We start from the raw sequence: 19298 nt of genomic DNA on the forward strand, positions 1-19298 counted from the left end.
TTCTCTCTCTAAGAGAGGGTGTCACACTTTGAAAGCTCTCACATCTCCACTGATCATCATCCTTCAGCAGACCTGAGAAACGAGGAGAAAAGCTGCATTTCTCTGTTTTAACTTTACATAGCTGGATTCTTTGAAGTGCCTGGCTTGCACCTCGGGCCTCTAGATCTCACCACAATGTTGGCTGAAGTGCTCGAGACCCGTTTTGCCCCTCGCAATGCTGGTGACGGTACTGGTGAAATTAGAAAACACCGGCTGTTTTCCATGGTGCTTTGATGGGGGAAGGCGAGGGTGGTGTAGCCGAGCGTGAGGGCACCGTGTCGGTGTCGGGAAGAGCAGCGAGCTGCCTCCACAGCGCTCTGGCCGTAGGATTTGGTATCTAACCTGGAGCTGAAAGAAGTGTAAATCCATTTAAAATCTTTTGCATGTCACATATTTGCATGTGGTGTTTTGGTTTGAATTTGCGTCAAGTCCATAAGCGTGTCAGGGGGGGCGGAGCCAGTTCTGGTTTGGGAAGATTGCTCTGCAGGTGAATCCATGTCGGTGTGTGTTTTGAAAGCTGGTTAGTGGAATAAAGAAAAGAACTGATCACACAAAGGCTGCTGGTATTTTGTTGTTTTCTCTAACGAGTGTCATTCCATTTAGTCATTCAGAATAATACCACAATTTCCTTTCTGTGGATGTATCTCAGGATAAGACGTTTTTATATATTGACAAAACATTTGTGTTAATTCAGATAAGTGGGAGTGGTGCATTCTTCACGCGTGCTCTACTACTGACATGTAAAAAGCTGTAACTGCTCTTTTGATTTACGAGTATGTATGATTTCTTGCACTCGTATTAGAAGCGTTTGTAGCAGACAGGGAAGAAAGCCACTCAAACTGTACAAAACACCCCTTAATGGAGGCTGTTGATGGGCATGAATTTAGCTCATTGAAATCTTCATTGTTTCTTGTTTGCTCAGAAAGCACACGGCGTGATGGTGTTTTCACAGGTGTGGAAGGCCACCCTCACGTTCCTGCGCTTGTGCGTGAACCGCGTGTGAACCACGTGTGAGCCACGTGTGAAGCGTGTGTGCCTGCCTCCCTCAAAGTCCTACGTCCTCACAGAGACTCAACCCTTTTTGTTTCTTACTTGTTGGAGATGAGCAGCTGGGAGCTGTGTCCATATTCCTCTTATTCCTATTGGTGGGGGTGGGTGTAGGGGAGGGTGTGGGAGGGTATATTGAGACAGTGGGTGTGGAGGACTCCGACGCTGCCCGGGCCTGGTGCCAGTGTTCTCTGCTCAGTCAGTGGTGAATCAACCCCAGTTCTCCACGCAGGATAATTCAATCTTCTTTCTGAGGCATCGATCAACTTTCGTTTCTCCGTTGAGACTCTACAAACAAAGCAGGAGAGAGAGTGCCTTGGCATGCCTTCCTCCGGCCTGATTGGCATGTCTATTCTTTGACTTCAATGGCACGCCTATATTTTGGAAGATGCTTACCTGGATAAAATGATACCGGTTCTTCTAGATGCGTACCGGTTCTACTAGAAGCGTACCGGTTCTACTGGAAGCAGGCCTGTCCCCACGCCCGTTTCCCTTGGTAGTGATGCCCTTGACAAACCACAGGAACATCCACAGTTTTTCACGGCAGCTAGAATACTCTGGATAAATGTTACATCTCCAGCACTGCTGTGACCAGCTTGGTGGACTGAGTGTTTTAACAAAGCCGCGATCCCTAATAGGGGCCCATCTTTAAACCCTCCGCCAAATTGCCTGAAGCTGTAGAAGCTACTTCAAGAGCTACGACACCATGACGCTAACTCTGAGAGATCGCACGTTTTCACAGCACGTGGAGCCTCCCTTCTGGGCCTCGGTAGCAGCGACAGACGCCACGTCGGCACGGCCCTTTTGATGGGGCTCTCGCTCTCACCGGGTCTTGGGGATATTTAATTATTCTGCAGGATGATGGAGTGTCTCCTGTGGCTTTGCAATGCGATCATCTGAGTCTGTAAACAAACGTGCCCAGCAGAGACCCGGAACGCAGCGACCCAGAAACAAGAGCCCTGGCACCGGCGCCGTCTGCCCGTGTGTGCGAGGGGATGTCTGGCCCAACAGGAGAGGGCCGGGGGGGGTGTTGGGCTGGAGCACTGCAATCACTGTGTGCCCTATTGCACTTCCTGAGCTCTTAACAGGGTTTCAGGTGTTGGCCGATTCCTAGCAATAGTAGCTGCTGCTAACCTGAATTACAGCACAGTGTAGTGGGGAATGCAGTGTGGCTGAAGCTAATTGCTACCTGTTCTTCTTATCTGGAGAGTCAAAGGTGGCAGAGTGTTTGATTGCTGACTGGGTGTGTTATCCAGAAGGCCGTCTCTCACCTCTCTGATGGTTTGGGCCGTGTGCGGCAGGCGCAAACGCCAACTGCACCTGGAGTGGTGTGGGGGACCTTGTGTGGGGGTGTGGTGCCCTCACGTCTGCCCCGCCCCTCTGCTCTCCTCTAATCATCACTCCACCATTACACTGCCCAGGCACCCTGCATCCTCCCAGCGTTGGCGTGCTGATGGCAACCTCCAGGCCGAGCTCGTTACCGCGCTCGTTACTATGTTCACCTTGCAGTCTGAAGCGCACCAAATTGCTGGGTGGTGTAATCTTCTGTTAATATGCAACTATAGACAGCAGTGTCCCTTAAAGCTGTTGAATAGGGGAGATAACGTCTGTATAGAGCAGTTCAGACTGAGTCTTCCTGTGTGTGGTCGGTTAGTACCCAACACCAAGATTCAGATGAACTGGCAGGAGCACCACTGGGTGAACTGTTGCTATCTACCAATGCTTTCATCTTTCCTGAAGTTTGGTTACTACAAAAGCTCCCATGGCATTAGGACGGTGTGAACGCAGAGCTGCTGGTTTTGGACCCGTCTGGACCAGATGCATCTCCTGCCTCCTCTCCTCGCAAGGCAGGAGTCTCCCCGCTGATACCAGGATCGCAGACACCAGCATGTTGAGGCACATGACAGAAAAATGGGGCAATTAAAGAAATTCCAAAAAGCGGCAATTTTCTCTCCCAGCGTCACAAACATCCACAAGGAATTCCAGACACGAAGGTCAGACATCCTGTTCAGCTCAGCTGGAGCCGTTAAACCTGAGGGGTGGTGGTGAGGGGCGGCGGCGAGGGGTAGTGAGGGGTGTTGGTGAGGGGGGGAGTAGTGAGGGGGGGGGTAAGTGAAGGGGGTTAGTGAGGGGGGGTAGTAAGGGGGGGGGGGGTAGTTCCTCACCACCTCTTCCACCTCTGCATCGCTCCTTCTTCCAGTTTGAGTCTCGGGTCTGGGGAGACGCCAGCTGCTCTTAATCACCTCTGGGTCAACACGCTGCTGTGTCCATAGTGCAGCTCTCACATGGGACCATATCTGCTGAGACCTTGAGTCCCTGCAGACATGTACACGCAGGTGAAGAAGGGGCAGATAGTGGGGGCGGTGGGGCAGATAGTGGGGGTGGTGCAGTGCATGTTTCAGGGAACAAACAGGTCGATGGTACTCGCACCGTTTACAAAGACAGAATGACTTGTAGCTGTAGGGTCCTGCATGAGAGGGTCTCTAATCAGCATAGTGTTCCTAATGCGTTTCTCTCTCTCTCTCTCTCTCTCTCTCCATCTATAAATCTGTGTGGATGAAATGCTCTTCTGTACCAAGCGGAGAACAGCAGGGATGTAACACACAGTCCTCCATCACCGCCATCTCCATGGTAACATCTGAGGGCAGGAGCTGTGTGTAAAGCAGTGTAGTAATTAAAGATAAAGAACATGTCCTTCTCTGCACCAGATTACTTACACACACACACACACACACACACACAGACACACAGACACACTAGACTTGTTTGTGCATAGTAAGCTCTTGCAGGTTTGCTCCATGTTCATTTTCATAGGGCTCGACACCCTGCCTACACAAGGCCACACTCCACTCTGCGCAGCGAAACATAATGTATCTGTACGTCGGTGCATTCTTCAGCTATCGGTCACCGTGGCCCCCGACGTGATCGGTCCTGCGTCATGTTTTTGTTTAGTTTGTTTGTTTGTGAATGATCCAGCTTCTGTTTAGTCAAGGTTACTGCAGCGTGCAGGTCAGATTGTGTTTTTGTCTCATGGATGTGTGTGTGTGTGTGTGTGTGTGTGTGTGTGTGTGTGTGTGTGTGTGTGTGTGTAAGCTCTTCTCGAGCTGGGCCTGCTGGAGCTAGAAAGAGCTTGACGGGCACTAGCAGGTGGCAGGACGTTCTGGAGACGCATGATGGATGTAACCTTGCCAGTGTGTGGCAGGAGGAACAGGGTTTGGTCTCACCAGGATAGATGACTGCACATGGAAGAGAGAGTTGAAAAAAGAGTCTTGAAATGTCAGAGGGACACCTGATGGAATTCTGTGATGCACTCTGTTATCTGTGGCTCTGGGGAAGATATGTACCTTTAACATGGACATCCACCTGTGTCCTGTGGTCAGAAATTAAAGATACTCATCACTGCTGTGCCCACTGCACATTTTTGTGTGTGTTAGACAAGGTTGCCCAATATGCATTTAATATTGCATTTAATATGCCCATTGCATTTAATAGTGCACCTGGTGCAGTTAAATCATTCCGTGTGTGTGTGTGTGTGTGTGTGTGTGTGTGTGTGTGTGTGTGTGTGTGTGTGTGTGTGTGTGTGTGTGCGTGCGTGCGTGCGTGCACAGGCCAACTTTACATGGTCCTGAATGGACCTTTCAGTCTCTGTTTCCTCTTTTTAACCATGTCATTTAGGGATCATGCACTCCTGTATTTCAAATAGCAAGTGCGAATTTTAGCACAGTAGTACATTTCCCCCATGACATCCAACAAACTGCATTTGTATGGGGGGCTGTGAAGGGATGTTTTAGATTGAAATGCAGCCGGTGGCATCGTGGAGTTTCAGGTCTTCTGGTGGTGAGGAGTGGTGACAGTTGCTGGGTGGTTTTGCTTATACACGTCTGATTAATGACTGAAATTTGGCTCCGGGTGCACAAAAAAGCAGATAATGAGGTGACATTTAACTGGAAACGTAGCAGAACTGTTCTGGGGAAGCGTACGCGAGGCTCCCTGGTCATGTGATCACCGCACTCCCGACCTGGTCTGGCTACGTGGAAACGACTGAAGTTTGAGGTCAGAACTGCAGTCGTTCAGTCTGCCTGTCGCCGAGAGCCACAGTTTCCTGCTGGAAACCTGCGTGCGTCTGCAGCCTGGCCAGTGCGTCTGCAGCCTGGCCAGTGCGTCTGCAGCCTGGCCAGTGCGTCTGCAGCCTGGCCAGTGCGTCTGCAGCCTGGCCAGTGCGTCTGCAGCCTGGCCAGTGCGTCTGCAGGGTTTCAGCGCTGCATCCTTAAACATGTAACTTCTCTCTACGCCAGCACAACCCCCTGCTCACATTAATCCTATACTGATCCATAATTAGCAACATGCAAATGAGTCTCCTCCCGACACTCTAGGATTGGATCATGCCGTAGGCAAATAACAATGGCTCACACGATATGCAGATTTTTAAAGAGACCTTTTATCACTCTGCATTATAGTCATTCACAGTTTGGAGTTTCTGTGACATTTTTTTGACTGCGTTGGCCAGGCTTTTCCCTCTGAACCGACAGCGTAGAGTTTAATATTTTACAAGGTATTAAATGTGCCATGGAGTTCTATTAGGCGTTTTCAGATAAGTTTGCCATTTTTCATGCAGCCTGTGTACATGAAAGCATTTCCGTTGTCTGTGCTAACACGATGTCTTTCTCTTCCTGCTCTCAACAGAATGAGAAGCCGCTGGTTCATTCTGCAAGCAGAGCCAGTAATATTTCAAAGGTGTGTACATCTGTCTGTCCGTCATTCTCGCACAGTAACTGTTTTTGTTTGTTTGTTTATGCGTCTGCATGTTTGTACGTGAGGGCCAGATCCACAATCATGCATGTGTGTGTGTGTGTGTGTGTGCAATGTGCATGCATGTCTGCAAGCCTTGGCTTACCTGTGCATGTATTGAAGAGCGAGGTAATGGTGAGTTTTCCAGGAGGACAGCTCCTGCAATTCCCAGGCTAGTCTTCACCCTCTATCATTTTGCAGGCTGTGAAGACCGAGAGACACTTCCAGCTGAATGTTTATTGAGTGGCATGTTCAGGAGGTTGATGGCCAGAACGTTTTGTTCAAATCAGTAACTGAGAAATAAGGTCCGAACATGAAAGGCCAACACACCTCTAGTGCACTTCTACACACCTCTCATCCAATCCTGCTCATTCTCCTTTATTATAATACATCCTACATGACTCTCCAATAGACCAGACAAAAACATCAACATGCTCATCAAGAATGATGTAAATGGCAATTCAATAATAATAACTGGTACTGTAGCCTGCGACCGATCTAGATGTGCTAGATGTAAATCTATTAACACAGCCACTAAAATAATATAACTGGCATGAAAGGATTGATTATCATCCATTCCTCCTCACACATTACTGCAGGACTCGTCTATTGTATTACTTGCAAGAGATGTTATGAGCTTTTACAATGTCAGGAACTTCCTGTTTCTCTGGAAACGTTGTGTACTTCACTACAATTTTAATCTCTATCTCTGGCGCATCTCCTCTTCAGTCACCTGCCATTTGTCCTGTAGAGGCCATCTCTCACTCTTCCCTCAGACGTGGGCTAGCACTCCGTTTACTCCGGCAGTCTGAACACGTTAAAGGATCACAGTTTAACTGAAACGCACACACTTGTTCCAAACCCGGAATAAACCCAGGCATGTTTCTGCAGTTTTTGGTTCTGTTCCCAGGGCTTTCAGGTTCTCGTCAACCGTGAAATAGTTCTTACACGTGTTCCATTCATCTGGTGCAAACAGCCCCTCCTCTAAATGGTCACTCACGCCAGTGATTCCAGGCACTGCCGAGTGGTTGTGCCGCCAGGCATGCTGGGTAGGGAGAGGCGCTGTCACGCTAGGGCTAGGCCTGCCAGCTACTTAGGCTCGGGCATGGAGCACTCTGGCTCTCTGTACAGATTTAGTGGACTTCTACACAGCAAAGAACCCTTTGGCACATAAAGGCATTGTGCCTGCTAACAGATGTTTGGGTCACCTGCTTGGCTGTTGAGTCTGGGGCAACGTGGTTGTCCTCCGACAGCCTCTAGCCCCTGTTTCCAGCAGCTCTCGGTGCTGTGCGGGTGGAGGTGTGGATGCCTGCTGGATATACACTGAAGCAGCCCAACACTCATTTTGGCTGGCGGGGAGTGTCTTTGGGCTTGGAGTCCTCTGGGGGAGTGGCTCCTTGTTGTCTAGTGTGGATGTAATTCTCCTCCTTGCCAAGACGTGTGTGTGTGTGTGTGTGTGTGTGTGTGTGTGTGTGTGTGTGTGTGTGTGTGTGTGTGTGTGTGTGTGTGTGTTGACATGCTAGCTGAAGGGAGGGGCAAGGGTGCTGATTTATAGGTAGAAGGAACGAAGGAAAGATGGATAGGAAGAGAGACTATATTTATATGGCTCACACACAAACACAAAAAAGTGTGTGAAGAGGTTCTGACTGCTTAAAGCTCTGAGGGTCCCAAGAATGACTGACCTGTTCTGTCAGCACTGGGATCTTTTCATGTTTTCGGTCCATCATGTCCTCCTGAGTGTGTCTCCAGTTTCCTGTAACTGGTCCCTGTCAGCCCAGATTCTGTCCTCAGTCTGATCATCTTCTGAAAGGACAGTAATGAATGTCTGGCATCTGTCTGCCTGCCTGTGCTCGTGTTTGTCGTCTGTGTCTAAACACACTCCCTTATTTCCTCACATATCCATATCTCTGTGTGTGATTTTTGATTTTGAATTGGCTTAAATTTGATGTTATGATCGACTTCATACACCTTCACCAAGGCCAACCTCCACATGCCGGTGACAGGGGAAAAACATTACTCGCTCACTAACACAGTTGATCTCCTCACCTCGACTGGTGACTGACATCATTCATCTCCCTCAATACACTGTTGATCAGAAGGTTACGAGGTCAACATGTCACACCATATGCATGTTATTACCAGCCAAATGTTTGGTCAACAAGTCTACAATCTTATATAGCTACAGCTGCTACCAATAAAATGAACACTAATAAAATGTTTACTTATGTAGTACTTTTAATTAAATAAGTTTTACTGACATGGGTAACACAGGTTTGACTGTGACTGTTCATAGACCATTGCAGTATGTAAATACACAAGACATAGGCTGCCTCAAAAGTAAGGAAAGTTCGTCAGGAACTGGGGGAAAAAGGATAGACTTAATACACATTCAATTTTCACTTTTGGGAGACTCTGTCCATATTTAAAATGGAATATATACACAATAATATGTACTCTACTGTTTCCAAAAATATAAACGTGTTTGGAGTTTTTGGAAACCATGGAGTATATGTTAGCATATATGTTCCATATTTAATTGATAAATATAAATATCTCTTGCACACATGCTGTACACATTAGCATTATACCGTAGACACGCTTACATTTGCTTAAGGGGATATTCAGGAGATAGTTGTATAAAAATATACAAGGGCAGTTGTTTTAGTACATTAAGTCATGTTGACCTTTTTCAAGTTGTGTTAGATTTTTCAGGCTAGCTTTCAGCCTAGCCTTGCATTCTCCAGATATCTCAATTCAGGCTCAAGTTATATCTACTTTTTATGAAGCAAATGTTTTCTGAGTATTGTATTGTTTACACTATGACAGTAGCGCTGGAAAATCTGAGAATAGTGGCTAACCTGGTTTGTCAAATGAACTCTGGATGAAAAGACCCTCAGCAAAGTTGATTGGCTATGTTTGTGAATTTGCCAACTCATGTTAGCTACACAGCTACAACAACTTATCATGTAACTTACTCTTGTAACTGTTATTACAAAGGTAGCATTAAATTCCACAGCAATAATAATTTGGCTGGCTGTTTTCAGTAGATAACTAGTAAACCCCAACATATCAACTTATGTTTAGCAATATAAATAGCAGCACTCCTGAATGAGTAATTTATTTAAATTGTAACAAACATATCAGCCAAAAAAAAAAAGTTGTGTGTTTAAATTGCAAAAATAAATGATTGTGTTAATGTTTTTTTTGGTGTACAATTATCAAATGTTATGAAGCAAACGTCTCTGTATGTATAGGCCAGACTAAACAGTTATTATATAATCTGGATTTAAAACTCACTGTTTACAACAGCTCATAGAGGTCAGTCATTTTAGAGTTAATTGGTTCACTCTATTATGTTTTGCTTTGTTGATAAATGCAAGTTATTTATTTGTACTTATTAATCACTCAGTTACTCAAAACCTAATTTACAGAAAACCCTGAGTTCAGATTGGTGGAAATGGGGTCAGCCATGTAAAGTGAGGAGTTTGTGTGGTCTGTGGGTCTTGTAAAGTGCTCAGCAGTGAGGCATGAGGACATGTCCATGTGTGTTTCTGCTGAGGGCTGCTTGGGGGGGGGGGTCAGACTACTGCCACGCCACTGCCCTCCCCTGTGTGTGTTGGGTCATGCGAGTGATTGGACATGCAGGAGTCTGTAGAGCAGATAATCACAAGACAGACCAGTAAATATGTCGTTTGAGGAGGGGAGGTGCCTCCCTGGACCCTGGGTAAAAGCAAGATGGCAGAAAGCAGTGTTGATGCCCACAGTCAGCATGCACTCACTCACTGCCCCCCTCTCCCACATTCACCACACCCACTTCTCATCTCTCCATCACCCACTCAACCTCACCAGACTCCTCCCCCTCCAACCTCACCAGACTCCTCCCCCTCTCAATCTTACCACACCTCCCTCAACCTCACCACATGTGTAATGATTTTTGATTGCCCTCCGGTTCCCCCGGTGTTTGTCCCCACCCTGCAGACGGCACAGACACCCCCCCCCCCCCCCACCTCTTTCTGATTCAAAAGCCTTTTCCAATGTCCACTCAAACTGCCAGTGTGGTGTTTGTAAGTAAATGTGGAGGGGTGGCTGTATTTTAAACTAGCGTCTGTTTCATTTGTATCCAGAACATTTTCACATCCTGTTCTGTGAATATGTGAACCAGCAGGTTGCCACCTTCATAGCCTTATTGTTGGGTATGTGAAAGATTCACACACACGTGAAATAAGATCTTTGAACTTTGCACCTCCTTTGACTTCCTCCTTTCTGACCCCAGTAAATTCTTCTTCTTCAAATCATGCAGCAGAAATGTGGACAAATAGCTTCTTACGATTGCTGCAAATAAGAGTTGCAGCGAAGCTCTGAACACAGTACTTGGGTAAGCCCTGCTGTCCCTACGCCCACACCTATCTCAGGACCCAGGGTGTGCCGAGACAACATCCCCTGTGCTATTACACCACCTCCACCTGCCTGACCTGTTCACATGTGCCCACAAGGGATAATCAATATTCCTGCTGCTAGCTCCAGGTTGAGGCTCCCTTCAGCATGGTTCAGCAGATCTCTGGATTCATCTCACCTGGCGATGTTTGCCCACAGCTCGGTGATCCCATTTCTAAACGCTTTGCCTTCTGGATTTCTGCTTTACTGCTTCTTTTACACAGCCGTGGAACTGGAGGTCTGCTGTCATAGCTCGTCCTTGTTAAGTTGTTTGACATGTTAGCTGTAGTGGCAGTATTGTGTTCGTCTGCAGTCAGTTCGACTGGCAGTTCATCATGATTCTTGACATCCTCTTCTGACCCCTTTCGTTGGTGAGTTCTTTGTGCCCACAGGGTCCTTTTTCATTGGATGTTCTTCCTTGATCACACCCCAGAGAACCCCAGAAGGTTAGCGGTTTGTACAACGCTGGCCCTGACTGGCACACATGACGATGCCTCGTCTGAAGTCGCTCGGATCACTCGATTTTTATTATTTTTTTCCCTATTGTATCGTGGACTCACGCTGAAACTGATCCACAGAAACTTGATCACCTGATAACTGCACCGTTTAACCCTTTAAGAGCCTTACACTGTGGTTGCTGTGGTGCATTTTACAACAATGTGTCTTATTGCCTAGTAGTTTGAACTGATAGTTCAAACTACTAGGCAATAGTAGTTTGTAGTCCAGAAACTGGACTGCAATGTTAAAAGCATGGGGTGTGTTTCTGAGGGACCCGGGTTGTGCTCTTCAGCTGAACTTTCTGGTGCCCGACCTGTGGATGGACGGAGAGGAAAAACAAGATTTTCCCGGTGGAGTTTAGAGACTCTGCACATCACTCAGCTCAGTGGATTTTGCTTTTAGCTTTTTTTGTTTCTATTTCGGTGCCCTCACCGGCCGCAACAAAGGCTTTGCCTGGAGTCTCATTAAGGGCCAGTTCAGGCGCGGTCACTCTGGTTGTTTTGTGTTTGTGTGTGTGTATGTGTGAGGGGGGGGGTTCTCTTAAATGTCAGAGACCGTGTCAGGTTTGAATACACACAGTGCGATTACCTCCCTGGGGATGGATGGAACTGCAGGGAGCCAGAATGACTCAGTGTAAATTATGCACTTAGTCACCACACACACACACACACACACACACACACACACACACACATCCTGACTCTCGACACATGTCCCATTCTTTTTCACAAACAGTAGGGCATACAGACAGGCAAGCGTGGGATTTGGATTGTTTGATTAATCGAACATGACGGCCGTGTGTCTCCGGTGATGCACAAAGCAACAGAGCAGGCCTGAAATGTCTTTAATTTTTACAACAGCATGTGATCACTAATTTTATTATATCATTGCTTGATTAAAAAGAAAATCTATTCATTTTTTCTCTCAGTGTCTCTTGTGTTTTTGCAAAAATGTAGGTTTAATTACTTTGAACTGTCCAGCTGATGAGTAATGAGATGCAAGTTATATTAGTAATGAGATATGAGTTATGAGATGTTCAGTCAGGTCACACACATGACCTGTGTTGGGGCCCATTTTGAATCCTGGAAAGAGAAGGTACCAAACACTTCAATTAAGAAGTACACCAACATTTTTTTTTTTACAATGGCACTTTTTTTCTGTCACTAAATCCATAGGGTGTTACTGGCTTGTTTGATGTAGGCCACCAGAATATATAGTGACAGTGGTGGCTATTTGATCTCTGTGTTGACTGCTCTTCTGATAAATAAAGGTCTGGGATTGGAGAGTAAAATGGGGGCCGGGGCCGTAAATAACTGCAGGAGTCAGAGGATATATGCAAATGCTTCGCTTTACTGGGAATTGGACTTTGGTTGTCTTTTCCTGGCACACTTTTGTCTCGGTGTTGTTGCAGTCATCTGTACCACTGTTTTACAAGTTAACACAGTGAATCCAGTTCCATCACCAGATTGTGTGAGATGTCACGCAGTTTGTCTGGTTGTTCTCATTGTGAATCTGGTCTAAATACACAAGGCTGACTGACCTTCCCGCCCGGATCACTTAAAACCACAACAACTGTTGTCTTTGCTCATCTTTAATTGGCTGGGTGGCCCAACTAAAAAGTGTCTGTGAAAGGTGTGTGTGTGTCATGAAGGGTAGCCACGAACATGCTTCCATTCCTCTATTGAATCGATAGGTAATTAGTTACAGCCTGCAGCCTGGGTATGTTATGACGATGACCAAATCCCCAAATATTGCTTGAAATAATTGGTACAAAATAGTGTTTGTGACACAAATGTTCAGGACGATTTAGTTTCCGAGATGGCGTGAAAGTTGCACTTCCTCCCACCACGGCTCAGTTGGCTCCGTCACCATGTATGGCTGACTGCTCACTTCTTACTTTCCAGTCGAGTGTGAAAGTTTTAATGGTGGTTTATTTCTACCTCCACAGGCAGGAAGCCCGACTTCTGTGAACGCCCCTTGCAGCTTCTCCCGGACGTCGGTTACACCCTCGAACCAGGACATCTGCAGGTACAAATGCTCCCCCCCCCCCCCCCCCTTACATATGCCATGGTTGCGTGCACATGGCCTCAGTGGGACTGGGGCCGAGCTGTAGTGTGCTGGTTACGGCTGGAGGTGTTTGTTCCAGAGGTGGTAGTGTGTGACTCGTGCCAGTACTGAGCTCCGGCCGCTTTTACCCGGCTGTCTCTTCACCCAGTTCAGTCCAGTTCTCACCTGTTCTTTCTCTTTTGCTGGTGCGCTCTGTTTCCATGCTAACGCCCGTTGCTCGTCTGTGCCTCGTCGTTTTCTCTCCTCGCTTGTGGGCGTCTCTGCCGGCCCCGCCCCCTTCCCCCCCGGGGCCGTGCGGTTGTAGTCCGCTTCAGGAGCGGGACTCTCGGAAGCCAGCGCAGACCGCCGTGCTCCTGCTGGACTCGGCTGGGAAGAGCTCCGTGCTGCGCAGTGCCACCGCGACGACCCTCTGTCCAGACTCGCCCACCAAGTGCAAAACTAAAGGGGCGTTCGGAGCGGAGTGGCTCTCCCTGCTGAAGCCCTCGGTCGGCCCCCGGCCCGCCGCCGGCAGGCTCAGGTTCTCCAGGTCCCTCAACGACGTTGGCCAGAAGATGGAGAGTCTGTGTGGCGGTGTGCACTTCATCGACCACACGTGCTCGGACGGCGAGTTGGCCGGGGGGGCGGAGCTACAGGGCGAGGCCGCCACCCACCAGCCTCCGCCCCGCCCCCAGCTCCACCCACCGTGCCCCTCGGGTGGCGTCTGCACCTGCAGAGGCGGCCCGGGGCCGGGTTCCGACCCGCCGTGCCTCTGCTTCCCCCTGCCACGCAGCTCCACGCCGGGGGGCCCGCGGCCGGACGAGCGTGACGGCGACGAGGGCCGCAGAAAGGAGCCGGGCCGGGATGACCCCGCCCGTCGCAGGCGGAGGGCTGAGGACCGGGACGCCCCGCTCTGCTCGCCGGAGGACGACGGCGACCTGGACCGCGGCCGCTCGCCTCTGTCGGACAAAACGGGGCCGCACTCGCCGTTTTCTCTGTCGGGGGACTGCTGCAGGTTGGTGGGGCACTCACTCTCTCATGCGGGCCCCCTCCTTACCCCGCCCCACCCGTAGCAGCGTGGCCAAGCCTGTAGAGACCCATGGCCCTGCCTGCCTCCCTAAACCCCGCTGCTCCAGCCCTTTCACACCCCATGTGCCGTGGAGGTGCGCCTGTGTCATATTAGCCCTGCACCTTTTTTCTTTTCTTCTGCTAATTGCTATAAACGAGGAGACCTGTGTGATCAGTTAAAGTAATGACGCTTCAGTAGCGATGATGAGCTATAAGGTGGTAGAGGATGATTTAAGTATGCAGTCTTGGTTACATTCCTGCGCATTGGACAGTTACATGACGTATGGCTGCACTTCTGTGATTTGCCGTGGGGTTTTGTCAGCCAGATTGCATGCTGGGAGTCCAGTCACTCACATAATTTGCATCCTGTGGCAGCTTGTCGATTGGTGGAGCGCAGCCAGGTTGTGGCGGGAGAAAATGGAAGAGAGCGATCCGATTACAGAGCAGGTCGTAGTTCCTCAGCCGCAGAGCCAGACGAGGGCAGTGGTGTCCGCTCATCCGAGAGGACGGGTCACTGCACACAACTACAGCTTATGAGCTGTGAGCGACGTCGCCAGCAGCAAACTTGTGACTGTGGCACTCAGAAAGATCATTTCTCTAATTCCCCATCTTGGTCATTTTGTTCATCTCAGCAGTTATGCGTTTATGCAGCATTACCATATTAAATGGTTTCTGTTTGAGCTGAGAAAAAAGGCAAAACGAACAAAGCTAAGAAATGAATCGACCCATTTTTGTGCTGTACTCCACAAGGCATGGCCAGGCACCTTGTTGAGGTCAGAAGCTCAGTCCTGCGTCATGACCGTCCAGTTACCGGATTGGACGGTCCACCGTAATGGCCCGTTGTCGGCCATTTAGTGCGACGTCTCTGAGGGAGGCAGTGATGTTGTGTTCAAGGCCAGACGAGTTGTGCCATCATTGTTCCAGGTCCTGTACGTGTTCTGCGAGGGCATCAGTGACGCTCCTGGTGTCCTGCGTGCCATTTGTTTCCTTCCTCGCGCTGCACAAGACGCCTACTCAGACACTCGCCGATACCAGCACAGTGATAACCAGGGTGTGTGTGCGCACACGTGTGTTTCACACGCACGAACAGTGAAAAAGGATGATTCATAAGTGTCTGTTTCACTTATGCACCTTCATGACTGGTTTTAAGCATAAGTGCATGTGTACGATAACCTTTTTACAGAAAATGGCCTTAAGGATATATTTCAGTATGCTGAGGAACCCAGTCAAGTTTTGAAAATGTCATCGTGACACACTATTGGCTCTGGTACATGATGCTGACATTTTTGGTGTAACAGACGTGACTTGTGCTGAAGTCGACATCCATGTCTTTGCATGAGCGCGTGCGGCTGTATGGATGTCTTCAGCTGTCGGTGTTTAATGATCTGAGGTGTCTGGTAGAGGCTTGAGCAGTGGGATATAAAACTGTCCAGTTAAGCCATTCTGCTATTCACAGACAGCAAAGTCAGAGGTCATGGAATTAATGATGAGATCCAGTACCCCATACCCGAGTAACCAGAATGGATGGGGGAGGGGGCGTGTCTTATGTGCGCTAAGTGGGTTGAGTTTAATCCGAGAATCTGGGAGTGTGTGATTGGTTTAAGGAAAAGTGACCGAAATGAGGTCAGTTGTCTGGGTGGTAGAATTAAGGGGCAGGCGTAGAGCTGCTGGGATTTCGGGCCCGTGAGGCTGAATTTAACACGGCGCTCCTAAAAACCCGACGGATGGCGATGTTTTGTGGCAGGCGAAGCTCAAGTGTGCTGAGCTGCTGTTGCCTGGAGACGTCTCGATCCAGAGGTGTTGTGCTGTGTGTCTTAGCTGCTCATTTGGTGTCCTGGTTTCCCCTGTTTGTGTTCATTCGGTTGAAACGTGCCGTTTATTCACTCTGCGTTCTCTTCTGCACAGCAGGTGTGAGAACCTTCGCTGCTCTGTTTATCGAGTGACGTTTCAGCTGCGGCGTTGTGAATCGGCGTGAGCTCCCCACTCCACTCGTCAGTGTGAACAGGGGCGACTGGACTCGAGACGATAATAAGTGTTGAGAGTGATGGGGGTCTTCTCAACTCTGCAGACTCATCTGAAGTGGGTGGAGAAATGAATGATCTTCAACCATCTGAATGAACTTCCATCCAGCCGTTAAGCGGCCTGTTCCTCTCCATTAGTCTAAAGTCAATGCAGTGGTTAGCTGACAAACGTCTTCTCGCGGGCTGAAGGACACATAACGGGCCTTGTTATCCCTTTTGTTCTCCTTGTCAGTTAATCTTGTAAAGCGCTGGCCGGAAAAGCCCGCCTGGAAATAGTCATTATCCAGATCGTTCAGTGAGAAAAGTGGTGCCTCAGCACACCAGAGGAAGCGTTGTGTTGACTACGGATAGCGGCTGTACCAGACACGGATGATCGTCGGGTCCGATTCTGTGGCCGAGCTCGGCGCCTCATTTGAGTTTTTTGGTCGGGCAGAATCCCAGAGTGAAGAGTGAACACAGTCACTGGCTACCTTCGGGGGGGGGGGGGGGGGGGGCGTTCAGTGCGAAGTCAAGCAGTGTCTCCCAGTGTCTCCCAGTGCTTCAGTGATGCTTGCTGGCCGTTTGAAGCACAGTCTGATGTGAATTGCTTTGAGATTCACTTTGAACAGCAGTGCATGTGCTGTGTCACCTGCTCAGAAGACGCTTCCGTTTACCTTGTTGCTACTTTCTGCTGTCAAAGCGAACTAGCTAGATGTTAGCTGCAGGTTCTAAATCGCAAACGTGTGTGTGTGTGTGTGTGTGTGTGTGTGTGTGTGTGTGTGTGTGTGTGTGTGTGTGTGTGTGTGTGTGTGTGTTTGCGTTCGTCCTTTTGATCCCCTGCTTCCTCCACACACAGGCGCTTTGCTTTTTTTTCGCCGAGCTCCGTCCTGTCACTGTCCCCTGTAACGAGCACCTCCAAAAAGTGACGATCTCCAACTCCCTCACCTGCCACAGTGGCTCCGTTAGATTTACGGGTAGGCTGGGTGAGGTGTGAGCATCCTGTGCTTGATCCTGTTGATGCTGCCGAAAGATGTGAGCGTAGCGTCGTTCCCGAAAGGGGAGGGGGGCAGTAGACCGGGTTCTGGCAGCATTGACGTGCATGCTGGATGGACATCGTGCACACCATGGTCCCTCAGTCCTGCGCTCTGGATCCAGCTTTGGGCCTGCGCGCTGGAGATTCAGACTTGGGACATCTTTAGACAAAAGAATGTCTGCGCCAGTGGCGGTCTAATTTAAGCCAAACCTAGGCTGTATCTGCATCTGTAGGGAAAAGATGGCGCCCTCGTGTGCTGACGTCCTATCGCACTACGCCTTATCTGGAGTTTGAAATGTGTGATGGATGAGAGCGGCGTTGCTTAAGACTTGCATCACGGCATTTCAAAAACTCGTTTTTTCTTTGGATACAGATAAGCAGATGTTAGATCAGAAAGCTTCTCCAATGGTTCGACTGATCAGTGCACTTCTGCAGCTCTGCTTTGGAGAGGTGTGTGTGTGTGTGTGTGTGTGTGTGTGTGTGTGTGCACGCGCACAGTGGAACAGTGCAGGCTGTACTTCCGTGTGATGTTCACCACGCTCTGATGATGATGGGGTGTGTGTGTGTGTGTGTGTGTTTAGGATCTGTCACTGCGAAGGTGATGAGGATAGCCCACTGATCACGCCGTGTCACTGCACTGGGAGTCTGCGCTTCGTACACCAGGCGTGTCTGCAGCAGTGGATCAAAAGCTCCGACACGCGCTGCTGCGAACTCTGCAAGTTCGAGTTCATCATGGAGACCAAACTGAAGCCACTACGCAAGGTACAGTTAAACCCCCCCCCCCCCCCCCCACACGGGCACAGCACAGGGTGAGATTAACCCCCCCAGCCACACGGTCACGAACCAGGCATGGTTTACATTAATCTCATGCTCCTGTCACTGAGTATAGTGAGAATGCAAACATTTTAGAGTAACAGTAGACCAAGTGTTCACTTTGCCACTGGGATCAGACTTAAACTCCACTTCTTAGATTATTGAACAATGTTAAAAACAAACAACTGGACTGCTTAAATTTTATTGAAATGATTGTTTGGTTATGATTGATATGACTACAATTTTCTACAATATGACTACAATGATTCAGTTGTGACTACACTTCTTCAATGAACATATCATGAAATCTGAGGTTCACCATGATGCGGATTCAGTTGTTTGACATACATTTTTAATTATTTTATAAAAGATGGTGGAATATAGAGAAGGGGAGAATGCACAAGACTTGTTCTGAATTATTGGAGTATTAAATTTGAAAGTAGCCCAAGGAATTTGTCCCCAAAATGGGGGCATGATATATAAATATATAAATATGCTATAATACTAAAATAGTATAGTATAAATATACTATAATATTTTATAATGCAAGATTCAATTATTCCTTCAGATCTATGAATTGTTATGCGTCAATGAATTTTTGCAACCTCGGCCTTAATAATTGAGTCAATATAAGGATAATTGAGCCATTAAAGGATAAATGATCCGCACTGTGTTGGGAGCATAAACTTCACAACGATGTCACACAGATTTCAACATGTTGTGAGTGGTTTGCCAACTGGATGCTGAAATTTCACTTTCATATGTCGATTTTTCATGAGGTACGTGGTCTTCAGTACTGGGCTAAAGATGGCTTTATTCTCACAGGCTCGTCACGATTAAATGCTGATTGTTTATTAGTGATGGAAACGGAATGAAATTTCAGGCAGTGTTGTTATTAGTTCTTATTGTCTGCTGGTTCCAGGTTTTAATTAAATTCCGTGTTGCCAGGAGCATGAAGCTGTCCTCGTCGGCCCCTGGATGGCGTTGCATGGCAGTAGGCTCTCGTCTCCAACAGATTCCTGTAGAAGTGTGGAATCCAGACGTGTGTCGGTTGTGCTGGGTGACTGTACAAGCAGGTGCCCAGCTGGGCCTGATGCCCAGGTTGATGGTGACCACACACTCGATTCTTCAGCAGTACGGCGTTCTCTCTGCCCACTCCGTCTTCTCCTGTAGGGCAGCAGTGAGCTGGCAGCAGCTTGTTTTCAGAGCGTGTAAATGTCCTATTTCTGGTTGGCTGTTGGTGAATATTCAAAAATGCTTAAAGATGGTGGAGAAAAATGTTCAGATTTTTTGGCTTTCGTGGAATAGGGATTTGGGGTATGTGCTGCTTTTCTCTGAAAACCTTGTGTGCTATACTTCAACTGTTATGTCTAAATGTTTACTTATAAACACCTAAGACACAAACAGAAACACACACACACACACACACACACACACACAAAGATGATTTCTTAGGAGGAGGGTTAACCAGTTCTTATTAAAGAAGTAGATCTTTAGATCCCCAAGGAGAGTTCAGAGAATATAGATCCCAAATT

General features: G+C 48.3%; 1 protein-coding gene across 8 annotated transcripts in view; it reads left to right on the forward strand.

Annotated features, from left to right (window-relative positions):
- The window catches only part of marchf8 (membrane-associated ring finger (C3HC4) 8), a 60199-nt gene that overhangs the window by 35791 nt on the left and 5110 nt on the right, over window positions 1-19298 (forward strand). For 6 of the 8 annotated variants that reach the window (XM_076974167.1, XM_076974169.1, XM_076974168.1 and 3 more), the window contains 3 exons: window positions 5770-5820; window positions 12755-12834; window positions 17532-17712. In XM_076974167.1, the coding sequence (XP_076830282.1) occupies window positions 5770-5820; window positions 12755-12834; window positions 17532-17712 (312 nt within the window). The other 2 variants (XM_076974172.1, XM_076974166.1) reach the window with 2 other exon arrangements.

Source organism: Brachyhypopomus gauderio, chromosome 15 (assembly GCF_052324685.1).
Source record: "Brachyhypopomus gauderio isolate BG-103 chromosome 15, BGAUD_0.2, whole genome shotgun sequence".
Classification (NCBI taxonomy): Eukaryota; Metazoa; Chordata; class Actinopteri; order Gymnotiformes; family Hypopomidae; genus Brachyhypopomus; species Brachyhypopomus gauderio.